At 42.5% G+C, this 26,546-nt stretch overlaps 1 protein-coding gene across 1 annotated transcript; it reads right to left on the bottom strand.

Annotated features, from left to right (window-relative positions):
- Positions 1 to 10,809: 10,809 nt before the first annotated feature.
- On the bottom strand, positions 10,810 to 25,798 carry LOC120942622 (C3a anaphylatoxin chemotactic receptor-like). The gene is made up of 2 exons (XM_040355595.1): positions 25,728 to 25,798; positions 10,810 to 12,612 (listed from the first exon to the last, which is right to left on the bottom strand). The coding sequence occupies exon 2, from the start codon at positions 12,588 to 12,590 to the stop codon at positions 11,484 to 11,486; it is 1,107 nt and encodes a 368-aa protein (XP_040211529.1). The 5' UTR covers positions 12,591 to 12,612; positions 25,728 to 25,798; the 3' UTR covers positions 10,810 to 11,483.
- Between the last annotated feature and the right edge of the window lie 748 nt (positions 25,799 to 26,546).

Raw genomic sequence — 26,546 nt, 5'->3', positions numbered from 1 at the left:
TAAACGCTATAACTTTTGCGCAAACCAATCAATAAACGCTTATTGCGTTTTTTTTTTACGAAAAATATGTAGAAGAATACGTATCGGCCTAAACTGAGGAAAAAAAATGTTTTTTTATATATTTTTGGGGGATATTTATTACAGCAAAAAGTAAAAAATATTCATTTTTTTCAAAATTGTCGTTCTATTTTTGTTTATAGCGCAAAAAATAAAAACCGCAGAGGTGATCAAATACCACCAAAAGAAAGCTCTATTTGTGGGAAAAAAAGGACGCCAATTTTGTTTGGGAGCCACGTCGCACGACCGCGCAATTGTCTGTTAAAGCGACGCAGTCCCGAATCGCAAAAAGTACTCTGGTCTTTGGGCAGCAATATGGTCCGGGGGGTAAGTGGTTAATGTTATAGCAGGTCAAATGGTATTACACATCTCGAGTCATTGAAAATAGTAGGGGGCAGATCCACAAAGAGAGTACGCCGGCGTATCTACTGATACGCCGGCGTACTTTCAAATTTCCTGCGTCGTATCTTTGTTTTGAATCCGAAGGCGTCTTCGTACGCCTTCGGATCTAAGATGCAATTCTTCGGCGTCCGCTGGGTGGCGTTCACGTCGTTTTCCGCGTCGAGTATGCAAATTAGCTATTTCCGACGATCCACGAACGTACGAGCAGCCGTCGTATTTTTTTACGTCGTCTCTAGTCGGCTTTTTTTGGCGTATAGTTAAAGCTGCTATTCTGAGGTGTACTCAATGTTAAGTATGGCCGTCGTTCCCGCGTATCATTTTACATTTTTTTTTCGTTTGCGTAAGTCATTCGTGAATCGGGATGGACGTAATTTACGTCCATGTCAAAAAAATTACGTCCTTGCAACGTCATTTAGCGCAATGCACGGTGGGAAATTTAGGGACGGCGCATGCGCAGTTCGTTCGGCGCGGGGACACGCTTCATTTAAATGAAACACGCCCCTACTCGCTGTTTTGAATTACGCGCCGTTACGCCGCGAGAGATAGACTACGCCGCCGTAACTTACGGCGCGAAATCTTTATGGATTCAAACCAAAGCCGGGTAAGTTATGGCGGCGTAGCGTATCTCCGATACGCTGCGCGGGTGCAGATCTATGTGGATCTGCCCCTAGATGTTCTATCTGCACTAAGGATCATACAATCACATTATACTGTATCTCCTTCAGCTTCCCTCAAGCAATCAACCAGAATACAGGCAAAAATCCAATGAAGAGAAAACATGAGGTCCTCTTTATGTCAAATCAAAGTTCATATGCCATAAACTAGAACAGCCACTAAGCAAGTTTTAGCACTAGTTATCTTTTTATGTACTATTTTCTGTGGATGTATATGGCATTCTTTAAGCATGCTGCTTAAAATTATTATGTTCCAAGAAAGCGTGGATTTATTATATTTCTATGCTCAATAGTATTCCTGTTCACTCCACTCCTGGCAGCTTCATAAAAGCAGGGCCGGTGCAAGGATTTCTGCCTACACAAGCGAAGCTCCATTTTGGCGCCCCCCCCCCCCCCCCCCCCCAACGGCCACCCACCTCCCTTGCAAAAATGTTTCTTTCAATAATTTATATTAATATATAAAATAACACACTAATTTGTGCTTTTTTATTAACGATTTAAAGCGGTGGTTCACCCTGCTGAACAACATTTCAGCATACAATTCGGCATCGTAGCGCGAGCTACAGTATGCCGGTCTTACATTTTTTATCCCCGTACTCACTGTTTAATCGTACCTAGACGATTCCGTCTGCCGCGGGGATAAAAAATGTTTAATTTTATGCTAGAATAAAAAAAAATGTTTTTTTTTTTTTTAATAGGGTGAACCCCCGCTTTAACAAAATAAGTTATACAGCTATAAAACACATTTTTTACCAATAAGTGCAGGAAATAGTGCAAACAGACTTGTAAAAGTGCAGGAAATAGTAGTGCACACAAACAGTACAACACTAAAACGGCCTATTCAAGGCAAAATATTACCATTAAATTAACATTACCATTTACCAATGAGCAAAAATGCAGGAAATAGTGCAAACAGACTTGTAGAAGTGCAGGAAATAGTACTGCACACAAACAGTACAACACTAAAACGGCCTATTCAAGGCAAAAAATTACCATTATTGGTTAAAAGAAGAGCAATAAGTGCATATAAACATATTTTCAAACTATAATATCAGAACATGAGTTTTTTGAGAACATGAGATTTTTCAGGGCACTGTATCATTGTACAGTACACACAGTGTACTAAAAAGTGTAAAATAGAGCTGCCCTCACCTGGAGCAGCTATCTCTGGCACAGGTAAATAGTAGTCGGTTTTAAGTGCGGTCTGATAACCGCATGCGGGGAAAAAAATGAGCCAACTAGAGTCAGCGTTCGGCTCATAGGTTTATATTATAAATGGGACCGCAAACGGTAGGGAATGCGGGAGTGCACGGTTAGGGCTCCCCCCAACGTATGCGATCCCATATTGCTGAAATTGTAGTGTGAACCCAGCCTAAGCCTTTTTGTACGCCCGAAGAGCACTTTACATCCACTTTACATATGGGGTATTTCTATACTCATAAGAAATTGCTTAACAAAATATATATTTTTTTTTTCTTCTTTTACCTCTTGTGAAAATAAAAATTATGGGGCAACACCAGAATGTATGTGTAAAAATTTAAATTTTTCTTACACTAACATGCTGGTGTAGACCCCAACTTTACCTTTTCATAAGGGGTAAAAGGAGAAAATGCCCCCAAAGTTTGTAACACTTTCTCCTGTGTACGGAGATACCCCATATGTGGCCCTAAACTGTTACCTTGAAATATGACAGGGCTGACCACAGATAACACAGTGATAACTCTCTGAGTACAGATAATGAAGTAGATGTGACCTGCAGTCCTATGCAACACCACAGATAACACCGTAATAACTCTCCGAGTACAGATAATGTAGTAGATGTGACCTGCAGTCCTATGTAACACCACAGATAACACAGGTAGCATCTACTACATTATCTGTACTCTGAGGGTTATCACTGTTATCTGTGGTGTTACATAGGACTGCAGGCCACATCTACCGTATTTTCCGGCGTATAAGACGACCCGGCGTATAAGACGACCCCCTAATTTTCCAGGAAAATTTTTGGTTTTGGGATATACTCACTGTATAAGACTACCCCCTTTTTTTCAAGCCCCACTGTGCCATTACATGCCCCCACTGTGCCATCACATTAAATGCCCCCACAGTGCCATCACATTACTTTCCCCCACAGTGCCATCACATTACTTTCCCCCACAGTGCCATCACATTACTTTCCCCCACAGTGCCATCACATTGCATGCCCCCACAGTGCCATCACATTGCATGCCCCCACAGTGCCATCACATTGCATGCCCCCACAGTGCCATCACATTGCATTCCCCCACAGTGCCATCACATTGCATTCCCCCACAGTGCCATCACATTGCATTCCCCCACAGTGCCATCACATTGCATGCCCCACAGTGCCATCACATTGCATGCCCCCACAGTGCCATCACATTGCATGCCCCCACTTTCCCCCCCACTGTGCCATCACTCACGTTTTGCAGGCCGGTGACAGTCTCCGTCTGCTGCGAGCGTCCATGATTTCAAAGCCACGCGCCGTCTTCTCAGCGTGTCCTGTGATTGGCAGAACACAAATTTTCCCAGTAGCGCCTCTGTTCTATGTTCCGCCAATCACGGATGCCTTCTCATCTCGTCCGAGGATGAGAAGGCATCCGTGATTGGCGGAAAACAGAACAGAGGCGCTGCTGGGAAGATTTCTGTTCCGCCTATCACAGGACAGCGAGGACGTGCTGAGAAGACGGCGCGCAGCTTTGAAATTATGACGATCGCAGCTGCACGGAGACCGTACCCGGCGTATAAGATGACCCCCGACTTTGGATGCATTTTTTTGCATCCAAAAAGTCGTCTTATACGCCGGAAAATACGGTACTACATTATCTGTACTCAGAGGATTATCACTGTGTTATCTCTGATGTTACATAGGACTGCAGGTCACATCTACTACATTATATTTATTTGCGTGTGGGAGTTCTGGTGGCCGGTGGTGGAGTGTGGAAGTCGACTTATCCATCCCCCCCCCCCGCTTCTATTATCCATCCCCCCTGCTTCCATTATCCATCCCCCTGCTTCCATTATCCACCCCCCTGCTTCCATTATTTATCCTCCCTGCTTCCATTATCCACCCCCCTGCTTCCATTATCCATCCCCCTGCTTCCATTATCCATCCCCCCTGCTTCCATTATCCATCCCCCCTGCATCCATTATCCACCCCCCCTGCTTCCATTATCCACCCCCGTTTCCATTACCCCCCTGCTTCCATTATCCATTCCCCCCCCGCTCCTTCTTCCATTATCCCCCACTGCTTCCATTAACCCCCCCCCCCACTCCTTCTTCCATTATGCCCTCCTGCTTTATTAATTATCCACCCGACCCCGTCTCCATTAATCCCCCTTGCTCCTTCTTCCATGATCCATCATCCATCCCCCCTGGGCCCTGCTCTGCTTCCGCCATTCCTCCCCCCCCCACTCCTTCTTCCAGTTCCATTATGCCCTCCTGCTTTATTAATTATCCACCCGACCCAGTCTCCATTAACCCCCCTTGCTCCTTCTTCCATCATCCATCCCCCCTGGGCCCTGCTCTGCTTCCGCCATTCCTCCCCCCCCCACTCCTTCTTCCAGTTCCATTATGCCCTCCTGCTTTATTAATTATCCACCCGACCCCGTCTCCATTAACCCCCCTTGCTCCTTCTTCCATCATCCATCACCCCTGGGCCCTGCTTCCACCATTCCCCCCCCCCACTCCTTCTTCCATTATGCCCTCTTGCTTTATTAATTATCCACCCGACCCAGTCTCCATTGACCCCCCTTGCTCCTTCTTCCATCCCCCCTGGGCCCTGCTCTGCTTCCGCCATTCCTCCCCCCCCCACTCCTTCTTCCAGTTCCATTATGCCCTCCTGCTTTATTAATTATCCACCCGACCCAGTCTCCATTAACCCCCCTTGCTCCTTCTTCCATCATCCATCATCCATCCCCCCTGGGCCCTGCTCTGCTTCCGCCATTCCTCCCCCCCCCCACTCCTTCTTCCAGTTCCATTATGCCCCCCTGCTTTATTAATTATCCACCCGACCCAGTCTCCATTAACCCCCCTTGCTCCTTCTTCCATGATCCATCCCCCCTGGGCCCTGCTCTGCTTCCGCCATTCCCCCCCCCCCCACTGTGGGGGGGGGAGGAATGGCGGAAGCAGAGCAGGGCCCAGGGAGGATGGATGATGGATCATGGAAGAAGGAGCAAGGGGGGGTTAATGGAGACTGGGTCGGGTAGATAATAAAGCAGGAGGGCATAATGGAACTGGAAGAAGGAGTGGAGGCCCCACTCCTTCTTCCAGTTCCATTAAGCCCTCCTGCTTTATTAATTATCCACCCGACCCCGTCTCCATTAACCCCCCTTGCTCCTTCTTCCTTCATCTATCCATTCTTCTTCCCCACGCCACAACCCCACCCTCACCTCCTGTGCGATTTTCTGCATTCTGAATCTTCCGGCACCGGCGGCGCGGGACTGGGCACTGTGTCACCCAGCAGCGGAGGTCCGCCCCTTCAGTGACGTCAGACGTCCTCCTGCGCGGAGGAGGACGTCGTCACTGAAGTGCCGTGCAGTTACAGGCCCGGACCCGGCGTCATCCATCACCAGATAGTAACTGGATTGGCTGCGCCCGGCCGGGCCACATTCAGTCAGCAGCTGACAGGCGCTGCGGCGCATTAGCACACCGGAGCGGGACACCGGGCGCCGGAGGGCGGCGGCAACTCCGGACAAAGTATAAAAAAAAAAATTAAAAAAAAAAAATATTTTAAAAAAAAAGTTAATTTTTTCGCCCCATCCCAGGCTGCGGACCTGCCCGCCCCAAGCGGCCGCTTGGTCCGCCTGGTGGTTGCGCCGGCCCTGCATAAAAGGGAGGGAGGCGAGGACAAGGATTGTGGAGCTGGGCCATTACAGACAGTAACTATGCCTTCCAAAAAGAGGAGTGGGTTATATTGTGCAAGGAGGGAGAGGAATGTGCTAAGCAATTGACTTACTGGACTAGTCAAATTGTCTGGCATGTTCAGAGGCACATGGCTAGTGAATTAAAAAAAAAAAAATTGGAAAATAAAAAAACTGCAAGTAAGGATGTAAGATCAGCACTAGTAGCCTCCACTGTGTTCTCTGTACAGAATTCCTTTAAAATTGACCTCTTATTAAAAAATTCTAAAAGGCTTTTGCACAAATTTAGAAAAGCATTGCAAAGCCTTCCATAGGCCCCGATGACATTAACCGCCTGTGACTCTCAGCTGCTTTCTATACATGTGTGATTCGCTTTGTTACGAATAAAAATTCAGAAGAAATGTACATTATTCTGAGATTCTGATGTTTCTGAATCACAACAGTAACAAATTTCAAAAAATCCAAAATAAATTATAATGAAACATTTAATTTATTCATTAAATGAGAGAGGAGACTCACTGCGGAAGCTGCTCCAGGAGAGGACACCGGAGAAGCTTTCCCCGAGCCCGCCACGCTTAAAGGAACACTATGGCACAGATTCACAACCGAGATACGACGGCGTATCTCCAGATACGCCGTCGTATCTCTGAGTTGCACCGTCGTATCTATGAGCCTGATTTCTAGAATCAGTTACGCATAGATTTCCCTTAGATCCGACAGGCGTAAGTCTCTTATGCCGTCGGATCGTAACTGCATATTTACGCTGGCCGCTAGGGGCGTGTACGCTGATTTACGCGTCGAAATATGTAAATCAGCTAGATACGCCAATTCACGAACGTACGCCCGGCCGATGCAGTACAGTTACGCCGTTTACTTTAGGCTTTTCCCGGCGTAAAGTTACCCCAGCTATGTGGTGGCGTAAGTGGGGCGTACCAATGTTAAGTATGGCCGTCGTTCCCGCGACGAAATTAAATTTTTTTATGTCGTTTGCGTAACTCGTCCATGAATGGGGCTGGACGTAATTTACGTTCACTTCAAAACCAATACGTCCTTGCGGCGTATTAGGAGCATTGCACACTGGGAGATTTTGGAGGTCAAAAGGAAAAACAAGGTAAGTGATATTTAAATGCTCTAGCTTACAGCAATCAATTGATGTAATAAAAAACGAACCTTTAGGGTTAAAAAAACGCCAATCATGTCAGGTCATGGTTATTTTACATAACACACGCCCCCCTGTTCCAAATTTGAATTAGGCGGGCTTACGCCGGCAGATTTACGCTACACCGCCGCAACTTACGGAGCAAGTGCTTTGAGAATACAGCACTTGCCCGTCTAAGTTGCGGAGGCGTAACGCAAATCGCATACGTTACGCCAGCGCAAAGATACGTGGATGTACGAGAATCTGGCCCTAAAGGTTCGTTTTTTATTAGATCAATTGATTGCTGTAAGCTAGAGCATTTAAATATCACTTACCTCGTTTTTCCTTTTGACCTCCAAAATACAGTAATCCAGGTTTGAAAATGCCATTTCCTGTCACTCCTCTCCTTGCTTTCCACCAGCATCTGAGCCGTTTTGCATGGTGGAAAGCAGAATGTGCTCACCCCCTCCCTATGACTACAGCCCTGCGTGAAGATGCTCTCTTATCCCTCACAGGCATGGAGGCTAAGCCTATTGGGAACTGTATTTCCCATTAGGCCGTGATGTAGCAAGAATGAATGCACACCGCAAACCAGGAAGTCAGCGAGAATAATGATTCAGGAGTGCTGGAGGTGAATAAAACAACTCGATTTCAACAGGTATCAAACTAGTTATAATGCAAAACATTACTTTTTACTTTATCAGCTACTGTCAGACTTTAATTTAAGAGGAAAATATTTTTGTCTTTACAACCCCTTTAAGGACTCCATACCTGACCACTGCTCTCACCACCCACATCCATGAATAAATTAATTGTTTCGTTATAATTTCAAATTTGTTGAAATTTGTTACTATTGTGATTCAGATACATCAGAATCTCAGAATAATGTAAATTTCTTCTGAATTCTTATTCGTAACAAAGCGAATCACACATGTATAGAAAGCAGCTGAGAGTCACAGGCAGTTAACCTCCCTGGCGGTCTTCCCGAGACTGACACGGGGTTAGATTTTCTTGCTACTATCGGTAACCCCGAGTCAGTCTCGGGCTTGCCTCGCTAGATCCACAGGCACTTTTTACTTACCTTGTCCCTGGATCCAGCGATGCCACCGCGCTGTGTGAGCGAGCGGGACCTCGCTCGATTCACATAGTGCCTCCTTGTGACGCCGATCTCCGTTCCCTTGCGACGTTACGACGCACGGGGACGGAGAACGGCGCCAAATTCAAAAACGTAAACAAACACTATACACACAGTATACTGTAATCTTATAGATTACAGTACTGTATGTAAAAAAAACACACCCCCCCTGTCCCTAGTGGTCTGCCCAGTGTCATGCATGTCATTTTATATAATAAAAACCTTTTTTTCTCCCTGCAAACTGTAGATTGTCCATAGCAACCAAAAGTGTCCCTTTATGTCAAAAATAGTTTTAGATCAGCTAAAAAACAGCGATAATAAATTATAATCACTTGCAGAATTGTGCGATAGCGATTTGTGGGGAAATTCGTCATAAAAAAATAAAAGTAATGACAGCGACAATTCTGCAACTGAGCAAATTTCAGTGATTTTGATTTGATTACATTATTGAATAATTTTTATTATAATTATATTATTATTTGTTATAATTATTTATAATTATTTATTATATTATAATTTATAATTTTGTTTTTAAAAAAATGTAATACACGGGATGCCTATTAGAATCTTGTTTGGTCAGATTTAAGTGAGTTATTTCTAAAAATTACAGACCTACAATATAAAACGCCAAATTTCCTTGCAAATAATGGTACCGCTTTTAGCATGTTTTTTCTGAAAGAATCATACCGCCAGGGAGGTTAATGTCATCGGGGCCTATGGAAGGCTTTGCAATGCTTTTCTAAATTTGTACAATAGCCTTTTTGAATTTTTTAATAAGAGGTCCATTTTAAAGGAATTCTGTACAGAGAACACAGTGGAGGCTACTAGTGCTGATCTTACATCCTTACTTGCAGTTTTTTTCTTTTCCAAATTTTTTTTTTTAATTCACTAGCAATGTGCCTCTGAATTGAACATGGCAAAAAATTTGACTAGTCCAGTAATGCCCCGTACACATGATCGGCTAAACCGATGAGAATGGTCTGATGGACCATTTTCTTCGGTCAAAACCGATCATGTGTGGGCGCCATCGGTTATTTAACCATCGGTTAAAAAAAGCCAACTAGTTTTAAATTTAACCGATGAATTCCTAACCGATAGAACAAAACCGATCGTTAGTAGGCACAACCATCGGTTAAAAATCCACGCATGCTCAGATTCAAGTCGACGCATGCTTGGAAGCATTGAACTTCGTTTTTTTTCAGCACATTGTGTGTGTTTTACGTCACCGCGTTCTGACACTATCAGGTTTTTAACCGATGGTGTGTAGGCGCGACGGACCATCAGTCAGCTTCATCGGTTAACCGATGAAAACGGTCCATCGGTCCGTTCTCATTGGATGGACTGATCGTGTGTACGCGGCATAAGACTAAATTGCTTAGCTCATTCCTCTCCTTCATTGCACAATATAGCCCACTCCTCTTTTGGGAAGGCATAGTTACTGTCTGTAATGGCCCAGCTCCACAATCCTTGTCTTCACCTCCCAACATAACCTAGATGTGTAATATCATTTGACCTCCTATAACCTAGAGGTCTGCATTTCTTTAAAGCTGCTCTATATACCTTACCCCTTGGTGAAGAGGTTATTCACATTTGGTGGAATTGTGAAGGACTCCATGAAGACGGTAAAGACACTGTGGTGTACCTATAGATTGTGGAAGGACTGGTTTAGCACAGATTATCATTCTATGTACTGAATACTACTTGAGTGACAACTTGGTGTCTGCTGGGGCAGGTGACATCACATCCAAGATGGTGGCACCCACTAGCAGTCTCAGAGCTTTTGCATGTCTACACAAGGGAGGGTAAATAATATGCATAAAAAATGTTAAATGCACATTGATAGGGTAAATGGAATAGCCATTTATTATCAAACATTTAGTTATAAGTTTTAAAACATGTGTTTCTGACTAAACAGATATACCTGGTACAAATATGTTAGAAGTCATATGATGTATCAGTTGTCTTGGTTGTGTCCAAGTGCCATTTATACCTTTAGCTGTGAATACATCTACCTCAGGCTTTTGCCAGATAACTCTGGAAGTGACGTGTATATGTCAAATGACTATCTGCATATCAACGACTGTCACCAAATAGTCCCATTCAAGGTGCCTCCCCCTTCAGAATGTATAAATTGTACTATGAGCAGGGCCGTCTTTAATGTTGATTGGACCCTGAGCAAAAAAATCTTGTGCCTTTTGCCCTGCCTTAAAGACGGCCCTGACTATGAAGCTCTCAGCTTTTGCAGAGCAATTATTTTGAACGTATCACCATGTACAGTATTTATGTTTGCTCTCTTGCTTATGGCTAAAACTATAGGCTTGAATATTAAATACATATTTTTGAATGTGGTTCAGCAGTCAACATGTTATTGAAACCCTTTGAGTTCTGGGGTTTCCCTATCACACATATAATTTTATGGATAGATATTGGTTGAAATTAATAATTTGGCGAATGGGACTCTTTAACGTTGATAATCAGTATTTGAGAAACAATGAAATATAACAGCAGGACTCAAGATAGTTAAGATGAACAGTTTTATTTAGTTTAAATTAACATTCAAGCTAAAGCTAAAGAAGATTTAGACCAAAATCTCTTTTCCATCTTTTATAGTACAAAGAAAGCGATATTTAATTTGAAAAGCTGCATCCCGGGCTAATAGTATCCTTTGTCTATTTTTTTCCATTATCGAGCATGAAACAACTTCTGTGCATTGCATTCTGGAGTTTCCCGTTATATGGATCGTTCACTGATGCTCTTTTTCTTTCGTTGTGCATGTTGATCGTCTTGTACTTTGACTTGGCTTGACTGGTATCTGCCCCTTGTAGTTTTCTGCTGGCTGCTGTAGTGGTTGTACCTGCTGGATCTCATGAAAATCTCTGCTCTCTGCACAGACTATGTACAGCAAAGATATCACTGCTAATATTACAAGGTAATAGCTAGCTGGGTATGTAAGGGCATTTATTTCCTCTAACCTATTAATAAATATAGGCAGACGTTTTTGTACCAGAAATCAGCTTTAAGTAAATGTATGTGGGTTGAATCAACCAAAAATTTCTAATATTTCTCATAGTCTCTGGCAATGAGATCTGTCTATCTAGCTGCTACTTATGTTACAAGGTGTCTCGTTCAGACAATGGATGATTATGCCATTGAAAATGTTAATTTTAGTTAGGCTTGCCCTTTAAATATACAGTTTAAGTGCTTCTTATACTTATGCTACTGAAGAAATCGGCAAGGCCAGTCCTTGCCTGTTTGCCAACCAGCACATACATTATGGGGTTAAAAGCGCAGCTGGTAAATGCAATGGTGGAGAGAAGTGGCATGAAGATCATGACTTTAAGCATGACTATTAAATTCATATTTCTAACAGTAGCCAAAAGAATGATTTCACCTAGAATGAATGGTGTCCATGTGACAAAGTACACTATAATGATGGTAATGACTATTTGATAGAGCCGATGGGTGTTCACAGTCTGGGATTTTCGGGCCTGTAAAGCTATAGTTATATTGGAAAATATAATAACACAGAATGGAATGAAGTAGCCAAACACCAAGAGAGGAATAACAAAACTTTGAATTGAGAATAATATTTTTTTCCAAGTAGTGAGCATGTTCTCATCCTCACAGCATTCTTCAGGTGAACATTCCTTGAAAAAATAGCGGAACTTGTTGTATACATCTAGTTTAACATTCTTGTCTAAGATTAGAGATTTAGATAAATTATATGTAGGGTCAAATGCCCCATCACCATCCTCTTTAGCACAATTTAAAGAGCAATAGCTATCATCTCCAATTTTAAACTCCCCACTAAAAACCAACACTGGAAGACTGGTAAATATGGTTATCATCCATATCATTATGCAAGTCCATCGTAAAACATGCTGCGAGATAAACTTCCGATGAAACATTGGCTTTGCCACAGAGAGAACCCGACTGAGATTTAAGGCTATGAGTATGAAAATACTAGCGTACATGTTGACACAGATAACAAAGAGAAACAGCTTACAGATGTGCTTTCCATAGGGCCAGTGGCCGTATAATACAGCAGAAGCGTGGAGAGGCAAAAAGAGGAGAGAGACAAAATCGGTGATGGCCAGGTTCAAGAACCAGATTTTAGATTTATGTTTCTTTATTACAAAAATGTTGAAAAAAATTACGATGGCATTGCCAATCAGTCCTATAATGCAGGTTGCCAGAGCTAGAACAAAGTTTATATAACTAAGAGGAGCAGAATACTTTGCTTCATATTCGATAAGTTCCATAATTTCTCCAGTGGAATAACAGGGGCTGTACAAAGACATTTTCCCTCCCGAAAAGTTGAAGCTGAAAATTAATAAAATGGAAAAGAATGTCACCACAATTTATACACAATTATATAATTATTTCTATTAGAACTAAATTTATTCAGTGTATTTTTAAATATATTTGGTGTAAGTTCCTGAATCTAGCTTGGCATTATCCCTTGTGCAATAGACCATGAGAAAGAGGCAGTACTGAAATCAGTTGTGCAAATTGCAAATGGATTTCAGAAAACAGGCTGATAGGAAAAGAGAGCAGGAGTATGAGCTCATCAGTTTTCTCGTGCTCCCTTACTGTCCAATCAAAGGCTGTGGGCAGGGAGGTGACCTAGATACATTATTCTAATCACAGGAGAGAAACATTAGTTCACCAATCTAGCTGTGGCTACCCCAGCCGGAAAGTTGAGAGTTAATTGTGCCTCCTGGATTTTTTTTGGTGGGTTTTCCTGGGGTCAAACCCCTCCTGGTCCTGTTTCCTATAAAAAGGATGGAGGCCAGGGCCCTTGGGCTGCCTAGGGAAGTCTTGTTGCTGTTTTGCTGGTTCGAACCTTAATGGACCCGTCCCCTTCTGCCTGTGTAATTTTTAGTAGGTAGATAGAGCAGGCAGGCAGGCTAGTCAGTTAAAGTTACAGTGTGTAGAGGATATATATGCATCCCAGGTGTTGTATATATATTTATACACTGTATAGTTTAGCTAGATCTGCACTTCCTAATTTACTGGCAGGCAGGTGATTGTGCTAGCTGCAGTATTCTCACGTGGGGTACTGCCTGTGTCCTATGCAGTGTGCACCTTAAGCTACGTGGTGTGTGTACTGCCCGTGTCCTCTGCAGTGTGCACCTAAAGCTACGTGGTGTGTGTTCTGCCCGTGTCCTCTGCAGTGTGCACCTAAAGCTACGTGGTGTGTGTACTGTCTGTGTCTGTGCTATTTTTCTCAATGATTTTCATCCATATTGCAGGGACCAGACATTACATTAAAGCCGCAAGCAGTTTTAAATTACTTTTTTCTTATAGTAATCTCATTTTGTGCAGAGACAGTTCTAAACACGTGCCACTTCACAGACACACTATAGACACCCAGCAGGTATGATATTTAAAGGAATTTTTCATTTTTTTTTTCACTTTAAGCATCATTAAAATCACTGCTCCAGAAAAAAACGACCGTTTTTAAAACTTTTTTTTCATTGATACATGTTCCCCGGGGCAAGACCCGGGTTCTCAAAGACGTTTTATGACAATAATTTGCATATTAGGCTTTAAAATTAGCACTTTTGAATTTGAATGTTCGAGTCCCATAGACGTCAATGGGGTTCTAAATGTTTGCGAGAACGGTAGGTCAGTTTGAAGGTTCTGGTGCTAAACGGACAGGGGGGTGTTCGGCTCATCCCTAACCGTGTGTATGCAAGGCAGGTTTGAGAGGAATTCCGACGAGAAAACCGATCATGTGTACGGGGCATTAGTTTCAGAAAATTGCTGTGCAGTACAAAAAAGTAACAAAAAATGTTTTTGTTCCAGTTCTTACCAAATCTTCAATAAGAACAATGGCTGCCAGTAAAACCTTGACACTGGCTTTAACCCTTTTCACTTAGCCAGAATTTAAAATATGGTTAGAGTTGGGTTTTAAAGCCTTAGGTCTAGGCCAATTGATGAAAATTTTATGTTTTTTACTCCGTATTTATCAGGCAAAATCGTGGGTGCGCAATATACGCCGATACCCGCTTCCCGTGTTGTGTTTGAACCACTGCACCGACATAAACCGAGCGCAGTACACTCTGGTATAGCCAGGCAGGCACGGCTATGCTCGCGGTCACGTCCTGTGCGTCCTGTACGTCCTTTACGCGAGAGGAGCCGAGCCTGCCCGACTATACCCGAGTGTACTGCGCTCGGTATATGTCGGCGGAGTGGTTCAAACATAGTGCGGGAAGCGGGAATCGAGCGGGGAGGACACCACGATGGCCGCAGAAGGACGCCGGACCGGACAAGGTCGCTGATGGACGCGATGGACGGCGGGCAAGACACCAACGAGGGGCATCCAAACTGTAAGTATTTTTTTTTTCAGGAATTTTCCTTCTAGGTTGGGGGTGCGCGCTATACGCCGGGGCGCGTTATAGCAAGATAAATACGGTACATGTATTTTTTGCATACAATTTGCATTCAACTAGCTTAAGCATTCCATTTTGACTTGTTATGGTCACCACCTGCACAGTAGAACCCAGACTAGAAAAGGGAGGGTCAGCACAAGCAGCCAATCACATGTGCTGACAGGTAACATGCTTTATTCCTTTACTATTAGAAATTTGTGCTGTCATCTTCCTGCCTATATTTATACCTCCCAACTCTAAAATGGGAATGAGGGACGCCTACAGTATTAGCAAAAGTACACACCCCCTGTCACGGCTCCTTAAAGGAGAATTGTACAAAAAAAAAATGTTTAGTTAAACCTGAAGTGCTTTTTTTACCACTACTATTCCTTTTTACTGGCTTTTGGAATTTACAAATGTAGTCATTTAGAAATTGGATGAAAGGTTTAGCACTGGGAAACACTTTTTGATAGATAAAAATTTTTTTATACAACTATATGGATCAGACCAAAATGAGGGACAAATAAGGAGGAAGGATGGACAGAGGGACATTGCTCAAAATCAGGGACAGTCCCTCAAAATCAGGGACAGTTGGGAGGTATGTATATTGTCTGGCTGGCAGGGGTATATAAATCATACTGGGGTCTGGACAAAATTACAAATTATTTTTCAGATTAGACAGTTCACGTGTTAATTTTAACAGTTTAGTTATCTGCAAGAAAAGGTTGTTTGCAATAAAGAGAATTTTTGTATCATATGAATACTACGTGAAAATTCAATAACAAAAATGTAACCAATCAAATAACCAATACACATATAAACAGTCCATAACGTATGGCAATGGTAATGCTATAACTTTACTTAGTCATTTTATCTGGCTAGGGCAATATACATAACATAATTACAAATGCATTATTTTTTCTAAGCAGGCATTATATTACAATAATAAATACAATTACAGTTGATGGAATAGCTACACAAATCCACACTGCCTCCTCCACCTCCTGATACTTCCCACATACATTTTGTAGGAAATTGTCATCTAAATAACTTATTTATTTATTTCTGTGTGCTCACACTACTACAAACCCCTGACTCAATCCTCTTTCTTAGTGACTGTTGAGCATGAAATATCTTCTGCTTGACAATGACTACAGAGTAGGGTTGAGCGAACCCGAACTATAAAGTTCAGGTTCGTACCGGACTTTTGGGTTTTTGGTACCCGGACCCGAACAATTTACTGTAAGTTCGGGTTCGGCAATGTAATGGCGTGCTGCAGGGCAGCCAATCAACATTTGTTTAACTTGTGTGACCTAGAAGCCATCACAGCCATGCCTACTAATGGCATGGCTGTGATTGGCCAGTGTAGCATGTGACCCAGCATGTGACCCAGCCTCTATATAAGCTAGAGGCACATAGCACAGCACGTCACTCTGCTTTAGATAGGGTAGGGAAAGGCTGCTGCTGCTGCTCTGAGGGAGAGAATTAGATAGGAGTCAGACTGTCCTGCTTCAGAAATCAAATTACTTAGCGATCTACATAGCACAGCAAGTCACTCTGCATTTGATACTTTAGGGAAAGGTTCCTGGTTTTGCTTGTAGGGAGAGAAATATATAGTCCTGTCAGTCCTGCTTCAGAAATCAAATTACACCAGCACTGCATATGTTACTATGAGATACACCCTTTAGATACTTTTCTTCTATTGTGCTATTCAAAAAACATCCATTTAGGGAAAAAAACATTTTTGCAGTGTTTCCTCCAGTGTTTGCAGTGTTTCCTCCATATCTGTACGTGTGAGATAAACACTTTAGCTACTGTTCTTCTATTGTGCTATTCAAAGAAACACCCATTTAGGACAAAAAAAAATATTTTGCAGTTTTCCCTCCAGTGGTTCCTGCATATCTGTACGTGTGAGATACACACTTTAGATACTGTTTTTCTATTGTGCTTTTCAAAAAAAATGTAGAAGTTGGTCCCCCTCGGTCTCTCCCTGAAAGCCTTCGGTGATAAGCAGAGCAAGAGTGAGCTCTAGTCACCCTACTGTAGTGGTGCAAGTGCTGGGATGTGGGTGATGCTGTGCAGCCCCTGGGTGTTCTCACTCCCATTCTCATGCCCCGTACACATGATCACTTTTTGTGATGAAAAAAAAAGAAATTTTTCCAACTTCATCATTAAAAATTATGTTGCCCACACACCATCGTTTTTGAAAAATGATGAAAAAAGTGACGGCACTCTAAGGACCCGTACAGACGAGCGGACAGTCCGATGAAAACGGTCCGCCGGACCGTTTTCATCGGACATGTCCACTGGGAGATTTCGGTCTGATGGCTGTACACACCATCAAACCGAAATCCACGCGGACAGAGAACGCGGTGATGTAGACGACACCAACATTCTCTATCGCGCGAGTTCAATGCTTCCACGCATGCGTCGAATCAATTCGACGCATGCGCGGGATTTCTGTCTGCTGGTTAGACGTACTAACCAGCGGACATGTCCGCCGGACAGCTTCCCAGCGGACATGTTTCTTCATTTTAAAAAACGACGTTGCCTACACACCATAATTTTTTCAAAATGCTCTAGCAAAGCGCGGTTACGTTCAGCACGTACGACGACACTCTGTTCCATTCAAGCTCGCGTCATAACTTGCTTCTGAGCATGCGCGGGTTTAAAAACGTTGTTTTAAACGTCGTTTTACCCACACACTATCATTTTAAATGACACAAAAAACGACGTTTTGAAAAACGACATAAAAAATTGAAGCATGCTGGAATTTTTTTTTTTTTTTTTTCAGAAGACATAAAACAACGTTTTCCCCACACACGGTCATTTTAAATGACATTTTTAAAAATGTCGGGTTTTTTTTCATCACAAAAAACGACCGTGTGTACGCGGCATTAGTAAAAGACGATTCGTGCTTTTTTGTCTGTCACAGCGTGATGAATGTGCTTACTCCATTATGAATGGTAGTTTTACCTCCCGTCTCATAACTTGCTTCTGGGCATGTGCAGGTTTAAAACGTTGTTTTTGCCCACACACGATCATTTTTTATGACACAAAAAATGACATTTTAAAAAATGACATAAAGAATTTAAGCATGTTCGAATTTTATTTGGGTCGTTTTTCAGAAGACAAAAAATGATGTTTAGCCCACACACGATCATTTTAAATGACGTTTTTAAAAATGTCATTTTTTTTCATCACAAAAAGTGATCGTGTGTACGGGGCATCAGGCTCTGATCTCCACTTGTATGGTCTCCTGCTGATGCCAAGAGGAAGAACTTTGCCGGGCAGTTTAATAAAAATTATCTCTCCACTCCACAGTGCATATTGGAATCTGTTGTATAATCATTATAATGTAGCCATGGGCATCCGCTGAAATTTTTTCAGAGGGGGGCACTTTGGCAGTGGCGATACACAGTCGCATTTTACCCTTTCTTCGACCACTAGCGGGGGTTAAAAGCGCCCCCCCCCCACATTAACATGTAAAAACACCCCACTGTGCCCCCTGCATCTTTCAATATCTCTTTGTCACTACTGTGTACCCCTTCTCCACAACTGCACCTCTGGACCACTTTACATTACACAGCACCCTGCATCACTGGACCCCTTTACATTACACAGCACCACATAAAGCTCTGGACCCCTTTACATTACACAGCACCCCACAGCTCTGGACCCCTTTACATTACACAGCATCCTGCATCACTGGCCCCCTTTACATTACACAGCATCCTGCACCACTGGACCCCTTTACATTACACAGCATCCTGCATCACTGGCCCCCTTTACATTACACAGCATCCTGCACCACTGGACCCCTTTACATTACACAGCACCCCTTTCCCTTGACTAAAACACTACACTATATTGACAGTATATTTATTTCAGGTCTAAAAGAGGAACCTTTTGGAATGAGGGACAAATTGATTTGATTCCAGAAGAGGGACAGGCACTCTAAATAAGGGACAACTAGAAACGATGCCGTAGGATGCAACTCTGTGTTGTGTTTTCTCTGCGTTTCCAGACTTGCTAAAAACACATCAGAAAATAGTCTAGTGTTACCTGTGGCAACAGATGTTGAAACAAACAAAGCACAGGCCTGGTAAACAATATCAAACGGCGCTCCCCTCCCTCTGTCCTCTGGCGCTCGTATCGTATGTCACGGAGCTGGGTCTGTGTGCAAGGTCCCACCCCCCTAGTTCGGCTCGTGTGATAGGCGGAACACTAGAAGACTATCAGACGAGCCAAACTAGGGGGGCGGAACTTACACACAGACCCAGCTCCGTGACATACGATACAAGCGCCGGAGTACATAAGGAGGGGATCGCTGCAGTCACCGCTTAAAGCGGCCCCAGAGCCAGTTTGGCCCTGCTCCTTGGCTCTCCTTGGTGATTCCAGGGGGGGGGCAAACGACCCCCCTTGCCCTATGGAGCAGACGCCCATGAATGTAGCCATTAAATGGCTGCCGTCTCAAACTTCAACTCCCAGCATTCTCAGCACTCTGCAGGTCTATGGGCTTGCTTGGCTTTAGCTCTTCCCCTGCTGGCCAGAGGAGGGTGGTGCAGCATAACATTAATATCACAGTAGAAGAAGAGAGGCAAATAAAGAGCAATGTCTCTTTCTCCATGATGTTGTAGCCCAGCTCCTGCCTACAATAAAATATATATATATATTTTTTTTAAATCATAGAGAAGTTTTTTGAAAACCAATAAACAATACAAAAACAGTTCACACTCCGGAGAGTTTCACAGGGTTACAGCATATAGTAGAAGCATGCTGCCCAACTGAGCGCGTGTGCAATGATGTCAGCACCAAAACTCAACCCTTACCCGTTTTGTTGGTAAGACATCCTCAGGGAGAATGCGTTGACATTGCATGTATGAATGTGGCATACTTATGTTTGTTTGGGTATTGTTTTTTTGGTTAAAGTACTTTTTTGTGTCAGTCAAAAGTAAGAGTGTACTTTTAATTTACCAAGAGCCACCACACACAGACGTATCCATGACATGGTCCACAACTGTGGCATTCCTTGTGTCAAGCCACTCCTGAAACCGAGACAACGTCATAGGCATCTTACCTGAGCTGACGAGAAAAAGGACTGGACTGTTGCTCAGTGGTCCAAAGTCCTCTTGTCGGATGAAAGTAAATGGTAATCAAGGCCCCAGAGTCTGGAGGATGAGTGGGGAGGCACAGAATCCAAGTTGCATGATGTCCATTGTGAAGCTTCCACAGTCAGTGATGATTTGGGGAACCATGTCAACTTCTGGTGTTGATCCTCTGTGTTTTATCAAGTCCAAAGTCAGCGCAGCTCTCTACTAGTAAATTCTAGTGCACTTCATGCTTTTCTCTGCTGACCAGATATATAGAGATGCTGATTTCATTTTCCAGCAGGACTTCACACCTGTCCACACTGCCAAAAATGCCAATACCTGGTTTAATGATTAAGGTATCACTTTGCTTGATTGACCGGCAAACTCGCCTGACCTAAACCCCATAGAGAATCTGTGGGGTATTGTCAAGAGGAAGACGGTAGACACCAGACCCAACAATGCAGTAGGCATGTGCATTTCGTTTCGTTCCGAATCGAAATTCGGACGAATTTTTCATTATTCGGACATTCGGATGCATACGAATTCCCGAATTGCAATATTAATGAATTTACCGAATCCGAACGAACGTTTTCGATTCCGAATCGAAAACACGCGGACGAAATTCTATCGGAATTCAAATTTTTTTTTTTTTTTTCGAATTCCGATCGAATTTCGTCCGCAGGTTTTCGATTTGGAATTCGAATTTTTTTTTTTTTTTTTTTGGAATTCCGATCGAATTTCGTCCGCGGGTTTTCGATTTGGAATTCGAATTTTTTTTTTTTTCGAATTCCGATCGAATTTTCGAAATTATATTCGAAGAGAGAATTTTCGAATTCGACCGGATTATTCGAAATTCGGTCGAAAACGAACGAGTTCCGAAAACGAATTTAACACATGTAACGAACCTAACTTAACGAAATTAATTAAATAACGTATTAAAACGAAACGAAACTAAACGAAATTTTCCCTTTTGCACATGCCTACAATGCAGACAAGCTGAAGGCCGCTATCAAAGCAACCTGGGCTTCTATACCAGCTCAGCAGTGCCACAGGCTGATCATTTTTGTATTAAAAATCCTTTTTTTATTGGTCTTATGTTATATTCAAATTTTCTGAGATACAGAATTTTGGGTTTTCACTAGCGGTAAGCCATAATCATCAAATTAAAAGAAAGAAATGCTTGAAATATATCACTCTGTGTGTAATGAATCTATATAAAATATGAGGTTCACTTTTTTAATTGAATTACTAAAATATATTAACTTTTTGATGATATTCATATTCTTGAGATACACCTCTATGAATATACATCATATAACAATACACCCCACACATCCCTTTGCCATAGTTCCTATCCATGCACCATTGAATGATCGTTTAATGGTAGATAATGTTAGAACCGGACAGACAAGTTTTATACTAACAGTCTATCTAATACTAAATAGAGCTAGGCCTGATAGCCAGCATCCCCAAATCTTTTTTAACCAGGTCGGGCTACCCCTGTGCTGATAAATCAGGCGCTCGTATCGTAATGTTACCCCCATATTAGTTAGCCACATCTCAAATGTTGATGGGGATTTTGCAGTCCAATGCTGCAAAATAAGCTTACGAGCTTGAAATAGGGCCCTGGATACTGCTTCTCTAATATATGCATCTGATATAACGTTATCCAGGGTGCCAAGTAAACATGGTTTAGGATCAAGGGATACGGCCAGTTGAAAGGTACTGTTAATAGTGCGTACTATACTAGCCCAATACCCATGAAGCTTTGGGCATCGCCACAAAAGATGTATGAGATCCCCATTATCTTTACTACATCTTGCACACAAGGGGTCAGGATGGAGCCCCAGAGTAAACAGTTTAAGAGGGTGCGATTAACCCGCAGTAGTATGTAGGGTTGGGACAGCCTTTGTGTTACAAGGAGCAACACCATACAGATTCCAAAGCCTCTGTCCAGAGATCCCTGGTTATGGCGCCTACATCTTTCTCCCATTTTTCCATAGCCGTGTTGGGAAATCTATCTAGATAGTCCACCAGCAGCATCGCATAGCAACAAAAAATAAACCCTTTAGTGGAGGAAGATTGCTGCATCATGTTAAAAAAAAGGGGTTGGAGATAGCTCGGGAAGGGCTGCGCCCAAATGGTGTGCTGCAGTTGGATATAAGTGAAATGCATAGTATTTGCATAGTATTTGGCAAGCCATATCGGTGGTGCAACGGGGAAAATGAAGACAACCTGCCATTACTGAAAATGTGGCGAAAATGGGTATAACCGAATGTTCGCCACCTGGCTGCACACTGCAGCTTTACTAGTTCTGGATATGTGTTATTATTCCATATTGGGCTGTAAGTGGTAAAACCTGACACTTGTAATTGTTTCTCCTTGATCCAAATATTATGAATTAACCATTTTGTGAGAAATGATTTATTAGGTTTCAGGAAAAGCTGAGCCTCCAAGAGAGACTGAGCCCCTACAAAGTGCAGCGTCACCGCCAGTTTGGAACTGCTGGTTGCCCCTTTGCTTGTATTTGTATCGCACATACCACTCATCAGTTGTTGCAAATGGGCTGCCATGTTGTACAGGCAGGGGGAAATATAATTTGTCACTAAGCTGCATTCATTTGTGTCTTTTGTATTCGCCTGTAGCCTAGTTAAGGTAAATAACTACAAGTAGTTTTTGAAGCAGAATGATTTTCTAACCTATTTTACCTCCCCTGCCTGCTGTCTTATAACATAATATAATTGTTAAAAAGCTCTGTAATGCTTATTTATTAGGAGGAGCCAGCAGAATCCCTCCAACTTTAACACAGACATCAAGTATGTAAGATCGAGCATGCCCTTTATAATGTGAACAATTGAACATGACGGTAACTTCTTTTACTCTGCATTTACCAATCAGCCAAGTTGTATTGAGAAGATAGTGGTTGGTCCCAACCAGGGCTCAAGTCCTGCAGGAATGCGTGGGAACGGAGTTCCTGCACTTTTTTCACAGCAGGAACTCCGTTCCCTTTGCAGGACTAGAGCAGCTGAGCCAATCCTTCACTAAGCGGCGATGCCCAGCTCGAGTCACTGTCAGGGGCAGGCGAACCTTAGTAACTTGCTTCTTTCTAAATCCCGCGATAACTCGCGGCAGACCTCCGCAATGTCTCCTGGGAACAATGACAAAAGCTCCCAGGAGACATTGCGGCATCGAGGAAGTGACGGAGTACCCGCACACTACCTGATGAATCCATATACAGGAAGCGGCCAGTAACATAAAGGATTACTAAGGTACAGTGGATCTAAAAAAAAACAAAAACATGCGGTTTAGTAATTATGCATATGAGCGTATCATTTTTTTTTTGGTGGGGAAGTGGATCTTGGGTGGGAGTTCCCACACTTTTTTCCCCAGGACTTGACCCCTGGTCCCAACAATGCACTGATGCAGTTCATAGTGTGAAGATAACATACTTCATGTTGTTTTTGGTAAGATGTCAGCTTTTCTATGGCAAACCCTGTATTGGAGTTTCAGCACCGTACATACATACACAGCAATCACGTGATTGGAGGCCCATCACTCTGAGGTCACAGTGTTGAGGGCATGTGTGCTACCATGCTGCGCCACTATTTTGTGTCAGGGGGCCACCAGACACAGTTGATTATAGACGGTTATAGATGGCAAAAACTGTTTTCCTACTCTCAAAACTTAAATACTGGCTTTACTAATACTTTAAGCAGGTGCGGGCACTTGACATATTAATTGAGAAATGTTCAAAATTTGCTTCCATAAAAGAGAATGTGTCTACAGTTGTTTGCAAAGAAATTATAATTTTTATTTAAATGGTGCGGCAGACCATGATAAGATAGTGATGCTAGCCTATCATGGTCTGCTGAAATGGAATGTGATGTGCTACACATGTGTGAAATACACACAAATATGTAGAGCTACCTCTGCAGTAGTCACTGGTACTTTGGGTCCCCTGCTCTGGTTTAGCCCTATGTGAAGCCTCACCCTCACTGATATCACCAGAATCCCTATCCTGTAAAGCCACAGCAGGCACACAACAATTATACTCACAAGCCTTTAAAAGATAAGCAGACTGTATTGGCAGATTGCAGTCATAAAGTACAACAAAGTAAGTTGGCACATGAATATTGGTCAAAATAAACACAACAATAACTGTATGGTTCAACTCAGATGCTTATATAAGGTCAGGTTCCAGCTTATACTGTGGCCCCAAGAGCATAAACAGTAGTTTTCTGTATGAGATGTTACACCCCAAGTGACCAACAAGGGTACCAAACATAGACCAACTATATCACTTAAGTGCTCTCAAACAAAGGAGTTAGGTTTAGGCCTGAACAACATTGGCTTATAGTTAAAGACAGTTCTGCCCTCAGGATAGGATAAGCTGAGCAAGTCTTTAGGATGGATCCTCTGCCGGCTACGTTGGGGTCCTTTAAGGATTTTGGTGTGCAGGGTGATGAGAATTTGTCAGAAAAAGTGGTGTGATATATCACAGGTGTTGAATTTAATAGAAGGGGAAACTCCTTTCAAGCAGATGAGTACTGACAAAGGAAAGACCCAGATACAACCACTGCGACCAAGTTGTATACTGTGATAATACTTACATATGAAGGTGAGAACAAATGTAATTCCTCTGGAGTACAAGACCAGCCTCTGGACAGTTCTCTGATGAGTTAGGGTGCAATAGGGTTACCCCTTATCCTTCAGTTCGGTATAGGTGGTGACAACTGTGACCTCCTCAACAACTTTGGGCAATGGCCTTCCGGCTCACCACAGCATGTAGAACTAGTTTCCCAACAGCCAATACTGCAGCAGAATCTCTCTCTCCCTGGCCCAGCTTCTTGGTCCTTATGCAACATCAGCATCCAGCGAATTTAACACAAAGGCCCATTCACTAGGCACAGACAGTACAAAACCTCGTCTCTCTTTCTGCTCCTGTTGCACACTCCCCAACTGCCCTGGCTCTTTCCCAGGCTTTCCTTTTTATGAGACCCCTCCTGCTCTCATGTGTTCATAGGTATTGTAGTTGCTGCCCAGGGATGGCTTTGGCTACAATCCTCCTCCAAACTACATCTCCCAGACTTCTCATGTGTGAAGTCAGCCACTAGCTAAACAAGACATAGCTAGCACTGCCATCTTGTGGGGGAAAATAGTTTTGCAATCAATAACTTCCCAGTTACTAAGGACTATGCACGAGATAATTCGATAAATGTAGATGCATATCTCTATGGATAGTAAACACTGCCCTCCCTCACTGGCAGCATAAATTCAAGTCTGAGGGTCTGCATGATAAATATCAAAAATGTAACATTGCTCTCTGAACAGAACACATTGATGCTTCAAGATCAGGCAGAAACAGAATTTAAAAGAGATTTTTTATTTATTTTTTGCCCTGAATAAGAATGTGAAGATTGACAGAGATTTAATTGGAGCTTAAATGTTATTTGTAACTGCTGTTTATAAGTTGTATCAGATGCTATAGAGATAAACCATCCAACAGTTTATTTTACCTCTTGGGGACTCTGTTGGTGAGATCCCTACACTTGAGCCACTTGGTATATGGACCTGCTGTGATCATAAGAAGTCCATGCTGGATTTATTAACAGTGTTTTATATTATGGAGAATGAAATAGAAGGTACCTGAGCACACAAACAGGAATAGAAACACACAAAACTCCCAGATGGACTGGAATTATTGCATTGAAATCTTGTAAGATCCAATACATAAGAAATCAAATAGTTAACTCAGCCTACCCGGTTCCACCTTTAAATAAAAATTCACTTTAAGGTAGACTGGCCCTTTAAATTAATATATTGTATGAATACTAACAGTACATTGATATTCACTTTCTGCCTAATGACACACTGTAAATTCAGCCCAGAAGGTAGCATCAAAACACTGTAATGGAAATGCACATAACAGCTAACTGACCAATCAGTGCTTTAAAAATAGTCATCTTACCTGAACCCTTGCAGAAGTAGATTGGATTCCTTCTAGCCGGCCAGCCATAAAGCTAGTGTCCTCATTATCCCACAGTCTGTGGCTTAAGATGTTGAAAAACAATTTTCTGCTGCCATCCCCATTAGCATGATCTGCTGTTTCCGTTCAGACATTTAGCTGGTCCCCGGGTTAATGGACTAACTTAATATTGTCATTATTGCTTAGTGTTTAGTTAGTACTGGAAGTACATCTACTCATATAAAAGATACACCAACTATAAGAATTAGAGGGGGAAATTATGTAATAAATATATATATATATATATATATATATATATATATATATATATATATATATATATATATATATATATATATATTACCACAACATACTAAACATTTTCCAAATCTGTCCAAAAAACTCAGAAAATTGTAATAAATTGACTCATTTGGTATTGCAGTGCATACTTTTATTGTTCTAGGGTAGTAAGAATTCTAGGCTAACAAAAAGCAATTGAGTAACAATCCTTTTATGACATTAGATATGAAACTAAACATGGGAAAGAAATTGTTCTTTAGTCCAGGGGTCTCCAAACTTTTCAAACAAAGGGCCACTTTATTTTCTTTCAGACTTTAGGAGGGCCGGATTGTGGCCAGCGGGGGCAGAAAATGTCACGGGCCCAGCATCAGTGAGAATAAATATGGCCTCATGGTTGGTGGTCAATAGGAGGAGTATTCCCCCTATTAGAAGGAGGAATAGTATTCCATCATTGGTATCGGTAAAAGATATAGTGCCCCATTGTTGGCGTCAGTGGGAGAAAAAAGTGCCTCGTATCAGTGG

Source organism: Rana temporaria, chromosome 6, assembly GCF_905171775.1.
Source record: "Rana temporaria chromosome 6, aRanTem1.1, whole genome shotgun sequence".
Lineage (NCBI taxonomy): Eukaryota > Metazoa > Chordata > Amphibia > Anura > Ranidae > Rana > Rana temporaria.
Note: the sequence above shows the minus strand (reverse complement) of the source record. Positions and strands in the feature narration are given on the sequence as shown.